General features: G+C 33.6%; 1 protein-coding gene across 2 annotated transcripts; it reads right to left on the minus strand.

Annotated features, from left to right (window-relative positions):
- Positions 1–629: 629 nt before the first annotated feature.
- Positions 630–8,812, minus strand: LOC128225124 (uncharacterized). 2 transcript variants are annotated; one of them, XM_052935156.1, is made up of 5 exons: positions 8,728–8,812; positions 8,328–8,378; positions 5,440–5,718; positions 2,134–2,153; positions 630–1,170 (listed from the first exon to the last, which is right to left on the minus strand). In XM_052935156.1, exons 2-5 carry the CDS (start codon positions 8,368–8,370, stop codon positions 1,096–1,098), a joined length of 417 nt encoding a protein of 138 aa, XP_052791116.1. In that variant the 5' UTR covers positions 8,371–8,378; positions 8,728–8,812; the 3' UTR covers positions 630–1,095. The 2 variants fall into 2 exon arrangements, with proteins under 2 accessions (XP_052791116.1, XP_052791117.1); XM_052935157.1 differs by having other exon boundaries at positions 8,733–8,795.
- Positions 8,813–12,958: the final 4,146 nt, after the last annotated feature.

The following is a 12,958-nucleotide window of genomic DNA, read 5'->3' on the forward strand; positions in this document are numbered from 1 at the left end:
TGGTGCTCCATATTGCAAATGGGTTTGGAAGGTCTAAAATCCCTCTGAGAACCGGCAGCTCGCGAGGCAAGGTTTATTGAAGGTTTATTGAAATCCATCATTTGTTGCTTGATATTGTAACGCATAAAGGCCATTGGGAATATCATTCGGAAATCCTTGGCCAGTTTTATCGAAAACAACCTCGGATGTATTTGGACGGTTTACATACTCAGAAATCGGTATGTTTAAGTCCGCTGCAAGTAGATCGCGTAGTAGTTTAATTTAGAAGTTTAACTTAATGTCTTAACTCTTGGGAATCTCAATTGTGTTTGCAATAATACACTTCACTGGCAATCAATTTAAACTTAGATCAATAAATACAAGCTAAAACATTTCATTCAATTAATGATACAATTTAACATATTACGAACTACTTCTACTAATCGGGCATACATCCGAGGTCGTTTTCGAGAAAAGTGGCCGAGGAGTTCCGAATGTGTAACGCATAATAGCCAATCGGAATATACATGATATCATTGTTGATTACAGAGCAATTGCCTACAAACAAAATCACTCGTTTATAATTATAATCTTCACATGAGCATATATGGATTGGAAGACAGTCAGATGATAACACCATAAAACAAACACAATTTTGATTTTTTTTATCTTGTATGAACATGCAATTTCAAATTGTTATACATGTAATTTGTTATCAAAATAAGGTCACGCCATATTAGACCTGACGAGACGTTAGTTGATATAGATTTTTTTTAATCATTAGTCTATATATTCACATTATAACTTAAACCAAAATATTAAAAATACTAAGAAGTATTTACGTCTCAGGATGGAAATAAAATGTATTACTCCGGTGGGATATTTTAAATATTCTTTAATATACATATAAACTTTGTTCGATGAATATTATTTCAGAGGTAAATGTTGCAAATTACTGCACAAATTATGAGAACTTTTGTCAAACATATCACTTGATGACACAATATATCGTCGACAATCACTTCAGATAGAAATTCGTCATGATTCGTTGACGAAATGAATATTCACACCACCGCTTATGGACAGATCTCTTGGAATCCAAAAGTTAATGCCAGCTTAGAACTTGACCATAATGACGGCGAAAGCGGTCAACATAGCGCCAATAAAGATACCAGAAGTTGATTTGGTGGCCTGAAAAAAATAATTAAGTTTTCATTTCTTATATAATTTAATATTATACCTTACATAAATGTGTCCCTTCTATGTATATATAAACTCGATCGGTCCGTATATCACTCGCCAAAAATGTAGTATGGACCTCTGACGTCATCCAACTGGTAAGTGCGGCTTGCTATTTTAAAAACGACGTAAATTTGTCGCAAGCAAACATTATTAGCTTTGTTCAATAAAACACATTTTAAGTGCTTTAAAAATATTTTAAAAATATTGAATGGTAATATAAAATGTTCGGTATAATAAAAGAAATATTAACACACCACTTCACACCATATGGCATAATAAGGACCGCCCCCCCCCCTCCAGTCCATATACACTTTCGGTGGCTGACTGGCCGGTCCTTATAATGTCATATGAGCCTCAGTGGTGTGTAATATTTTTTAAATATATTTACTGGTCAGTCATGATATAAGTACCATTGCAATAGGAAATAGAAGATTAAAATTTCATTGACTATGAGATGAACGAATAAAGATACGTTGGTAAATATAATGGCCAATGTTGATCAACGATAACAAGTGTAAGAATACAACCTACATTTTATGCCAATGAAATTGCAGATAGGCAATCAGTAAGTATTAGACTAAATCATTAAGAATTTCAACTTTCGCGGGTGTTTAAAAGTGCACCTACTGCCAATCATCCGATACTCACTCCCTGTGACAGATTTTACGTTGACAAAGTATCAGCCAATGAGGTTGAATTCTTTGTCAGTTAGATGACCTGAAGTAATATCTAAATGATGAAGACGGGCTTGTTCGCTACGTCCAGTCCGCCCATTCTTAATCATTAATATTTTACATCTTTTCATCTAACTTTTACTTGTAGTAGCATAAACGTTTTAGATTTAATTGGTCTTTAAATATGGAAGGATAGCTGTTTATAAGTAAACATAGATCATAAATATTTTATACTTACTGCTGTATTGGTAGTCGCAGCTGAAACACACAAACGTACATGAGATGCGTATTTCAAACTTATTGATTGGCTAGATACGGTGACACAGAGTTGACATACGTTTACTGTCTTTAAAACGACTTACGTATTTCGTTAAAACAACTTAGTAACTGAAAAAATAGTATGTAGTGTTGTTTACAATGTCGTGAATTGGAGTAATAATATTATAACGCGATTCTGATTCGCTAATTTAACGAGAAATGTATAGATAATCATTTGTTTTAACGAGTTACTACGTTATTTTAACTAGTCGTTTTAAGCCGTTTTAACGTGATAAAACAATAACACGTATGTCACCACCATGCCACCGTAGCCAGAAATGTTTAGCCTATAAATATTGAAATATGTTCGACACAGATTACATTTGAGAAATACGGAACAAAACAATGTTTGTAAGAACTTTCCGTTTTTAACAACATCAAACAGAAGAAATATTTAAGCACGTACTTTTGAACAACACAAAACAGAATATAGTTTTATATCTACGTACTATTGAATAAAACGGTGGAATAGTTATAGAATGTACTGTTAACCAATATAGAACAGAACAAATAGTTATATTTTGTACTATTTACCAAAAGAGAACAAAACAAATAGTTCAAGCATGTACTATTTACCGATAGAGAACAGAACAGATAGTTATAGATTGTACTATTTACCGATAGAGAACAGAACAGATAGTTATAGAGTGTACTATTAACCGATAGAGAACAGAACAGATAGTTATAGATTGTACTATTAACCGATAGAGAACAGAATAGATAGTTATAGATTGTACTATTTACCGATAGAGAACAGAACAGATAGTTATAGATTGTACTATTAACCGATAGAGAACACAACAGATAGTTAAAGATTGTACTATTAACCGATAGAGAACAGGATAGATAGTTATAGATTGTACTATTTACCGATAGAGAACAGAACAGATAGTTATAGATTGTACTATTAACCGATAGAGAACACAACAGATAGTTATAGATTGTACTATTAACCGATAGAGAACAGAATAGATAGTTATAGATTGTACTATTTACCGATAGAGAATATAACTGATAGTTATAGATTGTACTATTTACCGATAGCGAACAGAACAGATAGTTATAGATTGTAGTATTAACCGATAGAGAACAGAACAGATAGTTATAGATTGTACTATTAACCGATAGAGAACAGAACAGATAGTTATAGATTGTACTATTTACCGATAGAGAACAGAACAGATAGTTATAGATTGTACTATTTACCGATAGAGAACAGAATAGATAGTTATAGATTGTACTATTTACCGATAGAGAACAGAATAGATAGTTATAGATTGTACTATTAACCGATAGAGAACAGAACAGATAGTTATAGATTGTACTATTTACCGAACAGAATAGATAGTTATAGATTGTACTATTTACCGATAGAGAATAGATAGTTATAGATTGTACTATTTACCGATAGAGAACAGAATAGTTAGTTATAGATTGTACTATTTACCGATAGAGAACAGAATAGATAGTTATAGATTGTACTATTTACCGATAGAGAACAGAATAGATAGTTACAGATTGTACTATTTACCGATAGAGAACAGAACAGATAGTTATAGATTGTACTCTTTACCGATAGAAAACAGAACAAATAGTTCAAGTATGTACTCTTTACCGATAGAAAACAGAACAAATAGTTCAAGTATGTACTGTTTACCAAAAGAGAATAGAACAAATAGCCTCCAAAGATGACCATTACGTTCTAATATAAAGCCTACTAAAAAGAAAGCCTACCAACCCGACCTGTTTTTTTTAAAAGATTTAACCTTAACTGAACTATTACATACATTTTTGGCCTAAGGTCATTGTGTGAAATAAATTTCGATCCTACACCGAAAATCAACAATTAGCTTTTATTTACTAGGAAGTATGGCCATCATTATGAACATCACGGGATGTTTGACCCAAGATGATATACAGGTGAAAATGAGTTATTGGAAGCCCAGTATAGTTCAACCTCTACGGGGTGTAAAGGTGTAAGAGAGTTTTCCAAATCGTGTCTTATCCTTTCGGTCAAAGCATACCGCGTTGTGACACAAATTACTTTCACTTTAAATCTGCACTCCCACAGATATACCATTTTTACTTTTTTTTTCTCTAGGAACGAGCAAATATTTTGCGTAAACGGCTTCAAACCAATGATAGAAGACATCTGACAAAAGATCAGATCGGAGATTTACATATTTCTGTTCGAAAATTAATGTTTTATGGCTTAAACCGTTACTAGCGGTTTAAGTAAAATGCTTAAACATCAACTCTTAAACATAAATATAAAAATATGCGATCTATTTTTTTTCAGCAGTCTTATATAACTGGTTTCCATGGATTTTCGCAAAAATTGGCTAGTTCCAAGACAAAAAATAATAAAAAGTTGTCAAAACGTTCAATCTGTGAGAGTGCAGCTTTAATCTTGATCTTTTAGATGATAGAACAAATGTCACGTGTGGCAAACCTTCCAATAAAGCTGGGCAATTATGTTATATTTATTTTTAATAAAAGATTCACTCTCACTCCCAAATAAGATGTACCACAATTAATACAATTGTTTTAATTTATCCAAAAGGATAAATACATATCGAAAACAGTGGTTCTTATGAAGGATACTGTGTTTTATTTGAAAGAAAGGTGCAGAACACATGGTATTTCTACCTTATGAGACGATAGTTGGTCACTGTAAATCTTTTAGGACCCACCAGTCATTTAATAGTTGTGCGTTTTCAGCTATGAATACACGGTTACAATTTTGTTATTAGTAATTAATATTTTCCATAAATGCATTATTTAGTAAGTAGTTAAATGTTTATTACTCAAAATTGATGTTTGTTATACATGTGTATGTATTGATTTTGAGTAAGAGTGTCACTTTAATATATTAAAGCTGCACTCTCACATATTGAACGTTTTGACAACTTTTTTGTCTTGGAACCAGCCAATTTTTGCGAAAAACCATGGAAACCAGTTATATAAGACTGCAGACAAAAATTAGATCGCAGATTTTTGTATCTAAGTTAAAAAATGATGTTTTAAGCATTTTTCTTAAACCGTTGGTAACAAATTTAGCCATAAAACATTAATTTTCTATCGGAAATATGTAAATGTACGATCTGATTTTTGTCAGCAATCTTTTATCATTGTTTTGCAGATATTTACGCAAACATTTGCTCTTCCCAAGACAAAAAAAATGTTCAATCTGTGAGAGTGCAGCTTTAAATAATAATTTTCTTACGTATTTTGTGTGTGGTAATTGATGTATTTGAGGGACCAGTGGACGGATTCATAGACGTCGTTGGCATTGAAGTAGCGTCAGGGGTCGAGGAGTTGGAAGCCGCTGTGGTCGTTTGTGTGGAGGGCGCTTGTGAAGTGGTGCCATCTGATGTAGAGGTGGGCCCAGCAGTAGTGGCATTTGAGCTCATGTTAGTTGTTGGCGAAGACGTTACAGTTGTTGTTGAACCGGTTGTAGATGGTGGTGTTGTTGTAGTTGCGGGGGCAGATGTGCTTGTTGCAACTGGAAAATTAAAAAAAGAACGTTGTGATAAACTGTACTATAATTTGTATATCATGGTATCAAAGTTTAATAAAAATGATAATTATAATAAAAAAAAAATAATAATAATAATAATAATAATAATAATAATAATAATAATAATAATAATAATAATAATAATAATTATTATTATTATTATTATTATTATTATTATTATTATTATTATGATGATTATTATTATTATTATTATTATTATTATTATTATTATTATTATTATAATTATTATTATTATTATTATTATTATGATGATTATTATTATTATTATTATTATTGTTATTATTATTATTATTATAATTATAATAATAATAATAATAATAATAATAATAAAAATAATAATAATTATAATATAAGAAGACAAAGAAGAAGAAGAACAATAGTAGTTACATTTGTACCTTAAATGGCCTTTAAGACAAAGTATAATATACAAATACAGTTTATTGATCCACTGCGGTTTAATTATTTGTGTTTGAACAATCAGAAATAGGCTTTATTATTTGCTTTCCGGTGGTTTATATAGATTTATCAGTGATATAAAAATGATATTTCACAGTTTTAAACAGTGAAAATATCATTTTGATAATTTTCACTGTTTTGTATTTTTAGCCCGCTCTCGGTTCCAAATCAAACGTCAGCGCGTATAGGGCTGGGACACAATTTCAACAACGTCATTTTCGAAATGAAGTTTCGGGCGCATACAAATTGGCGCGTTGTTTCTAAAAAAGTGTTGTTAAATGACTTTTAATTCCAATTTTAGGAATATATATAAAAAAATATGTTTGTTTCAGTGTAATATAGCTTATATAATAGGGTCATTAGTAATGTGTTTTGATCCAGGAGGTTGTATTCGACTCGAGTGATTTTTTGCAGATTCGGTTTTCAAGAGGCGCATGCCGAGTAAAATCAAATTCTGCAAAACTCCACGAGATCAAAACGCAGTACTATAAAACTTTTATTATGTACATTACTGGTTAGATAACTTAAAAGCCACATGTTTTTATAATAAATGTCATTTTAACGACGCAATATTTTTTATGACGTCATTTTAACATCGCGCAACGATACTTGTTATAACGTGACGTCACAAGAGTGGAATACGGCCATATTGCACTGGAGTGGAATACGGACTACCGTATTTTGCGATATGTATTGCGTGTGGATTTATGATGGGTATATAATAAATAGCATATGTTTCACCTCGTGAACACCAAAAGTGAATATTTCACTCGCGGCTACGCTTACTCGGTGAAATATACTACGATCTTACACTGAAACAAACAATTATCTTCTTTTTATTTTTTTTACTACCTTCGTTACTCTTTTGATTTATTTTCGACATTACTTATGCACCAGTCAATTGCAACCATGGCCCCCCTGGTCCGGGGAATAGCGGGGACTTTGACTTTCGGTCTAGCCAACCCCGGCTAAAATCCCCGCCCTGCGCGGACGAACAGATGGTAAAATCCCCGCCAAATTCCCCCGCACCCCAGGGACCGTGGGTAAGGCCCGTTCCCCCGCTGTATTTAAAGCAAAGACAAAACCACCACATTCACCCGGCACTGGGGGGCCACCTCAAAGGTAAAAACACGGCCCATTTCCCCGGCTATCCCCGGTATACCCCCGGACCTGGGGGGCCATGGTTACAATTGACTGGTGCATTACATACTGTGATTAAAGCTGCACTCTCGTAGATTGACCGTTTTGGCAACTTTCTTTTTTTTGGAATGAACCAATATTTGTGTAAATATCTAGAAACCAGACTTGTGAGAAAATATCGGATCGCAGTTTTTAATATTTTCGTTCGCAAATTGAAGTTTTGTGGCTAAAAATGTTACTAACGCTTTAAGAAAAAGGGAGTTTTTCGGATTAAAACATTAATTTACGAACGTTAATATAAAAAAACTATGATCTGGTCCTTTGTCAGAAGTCTTATATCACTGGTTCTCAGACATTTACGCAAAAAATGTCTCAGTATAAAACAAAAAAAAAATAAAAAAAAATGTCAAAACGGTAATCTGTTAGATTACATGTCATATAACAGGACAATTGGGTTCGATACCCTTTAGATTTTCTTGGCCTCTGAAAAAGGACACCATACTGGTTATTACACAAGGGACGGACTCTAGAGTGATTTGAATGATTTTGATCTAACTTCACAATCTAAATTTGAAAAAAAACTCATTAGAATACAACCTACATTTTCAGCCAATGAAATGGCAGATTGGCATAAATTTCAACTTTCGCGGCTGTTTAAAAGTCCGCCTACTGCCACTCTTAATGAGGTTCTATTCTAAGGTCAGTTAGATGACCTGAAGTAAAATCTGAATGATTAAGAAGGGCAAAGTAAGCGTAAGGTTTTACTTATTGTCATCAAACAGTTATATAATGTGAATCGACACAAATACACAGTACAGACAACTTGACTGTTTAACACATAACTTAATTTGGGATGAACTACATTAAATGTGGAGTGTAAGGTTTGTGGTTCTATTGGAAGTGTAAGATATGTGTTTTGTTGGGGTGGGGTGAGGAAATCGTTCTACTATCTTAGGTTAAAGAATAAATCCACTGACCAAACACGCAGAGCGCCAAACTTAATAACACAAAGGTCTTCATTTTTGAACCTGAGGAGAAAATGGTACACTTTATAATAATATCTAAATAAATATTATATATATATTCTGACAGATCGTATAAATATAACTTGATATATATGAGTTATTTCTTTGCTGTTGTATTACTTTGTATCATTACAAAATCAGTATAAAAACTCTAACTTTATCTTTCTTAAACCATGTACTGACACCCTTTTTATATTTTTTTCTACTTTATAAATGTTTAACAGCAAAATCTCAGTTATATAATTTTATGAACGTTTAAGATGTAAATTATTCCATAAATAAAGCCAAAATGACCATCTAAATTCATTGGTAAGTAAAATGATCGTAAAAAGAAATAATAGTAATTAAATACCTCACTTCTTTATGCGATGTCGGCGGTTGAAAGGACAGTAGTCGGCTACTTGCACCTTGATATCTAGGGAGTTGCGACTATCACTAAGATAAAAATTGCGAAATCTATACATGGACCACAATCAGCCTCGCAATTCACTTTTATCTTTCGATGAGGCCATATAAAATTCGATTTGGGGTTTTGTTTCAGCGTAACACACAATTTCAAAACCCATTTTAAGGAGATGTCCATATAAGACACATGAAAGTTCCCTCTTGGGGGGCAAGACCTTATTATCTCTGACGCAATTTCAAAACACATGGAAGTTCCCTCGGGGGGGGGGGGCAAGGCCTTATTAAGTTTGACATAATTTTAAAACACATGGAAGCTCCCTCTTCGGGGCAAGACCTTATTATCTCTGACACAATTTCAAAACACATGAAAGTTGTCTCTTGGGGACAAGACCTTATTATCTCTGACACAATTTCAAAACACATGGAACTTCCCTCTTGGGGGGGGGGGCAAGACCTTATTATCTCTGACACAATTTCAAAACACACATGGAAGTTTCTTCTTCGGGGCAAGACCTTATTATCTTTGACACAATTTCAAAACACATGGAAGTTTCTTCATCGGGGCAAGAAAGACCTTATTATCTTTGACACAATTTCAAAACACATGGAAGTTTCCTCTTGGGGTGCAAGACCTTATTATCTCTGACACAATTTCAAAACACATGGAAGTTTCTTCTTCGGGGCAAGACCTTATTATCTCTGACACAATTTCAAAACACATGGAAGTTTCCTCTTGGGGTGCAAGACCTTATTATCTCTGACACAATTTCAAAACACATGGAAGTTTCTTTTTCGGGGCAAGACCTTATTATCTCTGACACAATTTCAAAGCACATGGAAGTTTCTTCTTCGGGGCAAGACCTTATTTTCTCCCACCTCAGATAAGTAGATCCCAAAACCCGTTTTACATAACTATCCATATAAAACACATGAAAGTACCTTCTTTGAGGGCAAGACGTACCTCATTATCTTTAATCAGCAGGATTTATTATTTATTGAGGGGATTCGATTTTGGAATTAAGTACAGGGTTAAGGTCAGTTTGTGTAAGGATTATATGTGAACCCCCTTTATTTTTAAAAAAAAATGCGAAAACATATCCCATATGATCTCAATTGTTCTTGGAGATATTTCCTTTAAACAATTTGGCTAACTTTATATTCTTAAATGGTGTTTTCGGGTGCGATTTATACATGTTTCTTTTTAAACCACTTTAGCATTAGAAGTTTACTTTGTTAATTTAAAGGATGGGGTCGGGAAGTGGGCGAAAGGGGAGGTCTGGTGTGTGTGTGTGGGGGGGGGGGGGGGCATGTTCGTACTACAACACTTCAATTTAAGTTTCTTTCTTTTTTCATAACATATTTTTGTAGCAAAAGAACTGTACATTTGAAATGATTGGAAACTAACATTTGTTTTCCCTTTTATCCAATCCCAGTATGACTCAGATATTCTATTATCATTAAATGTTACCAGCTTCTTGATTATACATACCCTATATTTAGTTATCAATTAAACTGTAAAAGTAAGTGAATTAAACTAGCTTTATAAAACTATTTTAAAATTAAGTACGTGCTGTGAGTTATTCATAAGCAAATCCTTTAAATGAAATTAAAGTTAAAAATACCCTTCAAATAAATCACTACAAATATGTGAAGGATTCGCTCAAACCTGAACCATAACACTTCTCATATCATGAATATCCAGAAATTTGCATTGTTAACATTAAGCTCTAAAAGTAATGCAATTTCTAGACGATTACATTTTTATTTTTGTTCATAACGTTTAGTCAGTCTTACTATGATCACTAGCGGCGAACCCGGGGTCTCCGCCCCCCACCCCACCCACCACTAAAATGTCGTCCAAGTTTACTTTGTCTTTCAATATAGGAGTAAAAAGTAATAAAATACGCCCAAAATGAACCATTTCGGATTAGAAATTGTTAAAATTGTCGCTGCCAAGACTTTAAACCAAATAAATTTCGGTTTTAAGGGAGGGGCGCAAGTCAAAAGGTTACTCCCCTGAGTTACGCCCCCTCTAACGTCGAATCCTGGATCATATTCACCGAGTTTACGTTTACTCGTTAAAAAAACTCGGAGAGGGATAAACAACACATATCGCTTTTTGCTCCATTTTCAACTCATTCGCACAACAACGGAAGATGCGCTGTGGCAGTTTGACCTACTTTTTATGTTTTTAAACCTACGGCAATGAAATTTAGACCATGTGTACAGTTTGCAAACGAGTATCAATGTTGACCTCGGATGACCTTGACTTTGACCTTTGGTCTACTTTCTTAATTTTGAAGATACAGCAGTGATCTGACCATGAATACAGTTTTGAAAACAAATATTATTTCTTTCCTCGGATGACCTTGACTTGGCACATATTTAAATAGTTCATGCAACTAATCTGCTTACAGCTTTATCTGTCCTCAGATGTTGAACGCGCAACGTTTTCAGCTAACCCAAACACAAAACGTGAACTGTTTTTAGCCTATTACATACATGCTCTGGATTGAAAATGACCAAAAGAGCCATGCCAGTAGAGCATAGGCCGTCCTGGGCATCTTTTTTTTTATTTCACAGGCCAAAATTATTTCTGCAACATTACCTCTACTAAGTATTTATATTAGTTAATATTACTGCACCCAGATTGTAATGCTTCCCAAAGTGAGACCATATAGTCGCCTCTTTGTCCATCTGTCCGTCCTTCTGTCACACGCTTGTACGGAGATAAACTTCGAAACTACCGATGGGATTGAAATAAAACTTGGTATACACATAATTATAGATGAGAATGAGAGGAAGTGCAGTGCACCATAATCCTATCATGCATGAGTATTAAGCTATCTCCCCTTAACCATTGTTTCTATAATTGATGCTTGTCCGGGCCATATCTTGGACAATACTCAAGAGATGTAAAAATAAAACTTTGTCTACAGATATATGGCAATAAGATGAAGTGCAGTGCACAAAAACCCAAGAATCATAATCCTGCACATATATGGTTGCTTGTCCAGGCCATATCTTGGAATGTACTTGACGAATTCAAATGAAACCTGGGTATAGAAATAGTTGGCAATTACATGAAGTGTAGTGCCAAAGAATAATTATTCTAACCTGCATATTTACTTAGTTATCACCCTTTAACGTGATATTTTTCACAACGGGCCCCAATATCATGAAAATACTCAAGTCAAATCACAATCTCAACTCTATTAACTACATAACATCTAAAGTTATTTAAGATCCTATGTTTTGACACTTTTTGAAATCACATTCTATCGTAGACTATGATGATGAAAAATGTTGGTCAATATTAAAAGAAAAAATATTCTACAGCAAAAATGAGTACAACGCATTGCTTTTTAACCATTACCCAAGTACAAATGTATATTTGCCCTAGACTAAGTTATCTTTGAAATATTGACCAGGGTTTTCATCAGCACATTCAATGGGAAAATACGTTTTTCTTAAGTGTAAAAGCATACAAGATTTAGAATAATACTATGCTTTTATGGGGTAAAATGAGTTGAATTTGAGATTGAGATTTGATTTAAGTTATTTCTTGATATTGGGGCCAGGTGCTTGTTCAGGCATGCATGGGCCGTATTCAATAAGCAACTTAGATTGATCTTAAATTTAAGATTAGAAACTAAGTGTTTTGATTGGCCTATATATTAAGCTGACCAATAGGCTGAATGGAATCACTGAGCCATGTCTAAGGATAAGGATAAGATCAATATTGAATACCAGTCATGGCATACCTACGAATGTTCTCAATGGATTCAAATGAAACTTGGTATATAGAGAAGCTGTCAATGACATAATAAAATGTTTAAATATCCATGTTCAGGCTATCATGCAACGGTCCTCTTCTACTGATCTTTGTGAATTTCAATTGTTGCTTTTTTATTTCATAGCCTCAAATCTTCTTCTCAAACCTGCCCATATCTTTCCAATCCATGTTATGATTTTTTCCAACATGTGTATAATAATGCTACAACCATTCATCAGTCCTTCTACCAGCAAATTGTATTACAATTTCTGCCTTTGCATAGAAAATGGGCTTATTGGGAGTATCCATCGCTTCCAGTGATACTCTTGTTTTAATAGCCACTGTTGCTTTAAAAGCCCGCATTAGTTTTGTAGAACATGATCAAATAACGAAGATGTTTTAT

The sequence above is a fragment of the Mya arenaria genome, chromosome 2, assembly GCF_026914265.1.
Source record: "Mya arenaria isolate MELC-2E11 chromosome 2, ASM2691426v1".
Lineage (NCBI taxonomy): Eukaryota > Metazoa > Mollusca > Bivalvia > Myida > Myidae > Mya > Mya arenaria.

What these genes read in the sequence shown, in the direction of transcription:
- LOC128225124 (XM_052935156.1), bottom strand. Translation starts at nt 8,370, where the DNA reads ATGAAGACCTTTGTGTTATTAAGTTTGGCGCTCTGCGTGTTTG. An exon ending in AATTACCACACACAAAATAC is followed by an intron (nt 2,154 to 5,439) that starts GTAAGAAAATTA and finishes TGTGTGTTTCAG; the next exon opens with CTGCGACTACCAATACAGCA. An exon ending in CTGCGACTACCAATACAGCA is followed by an intron (nt 1,171 to 2,133) that starts GTAAGTATAAAA and finishes TATTTTTTTCAG; the next exon opens with GCCACCAAATCAACTTCTGG.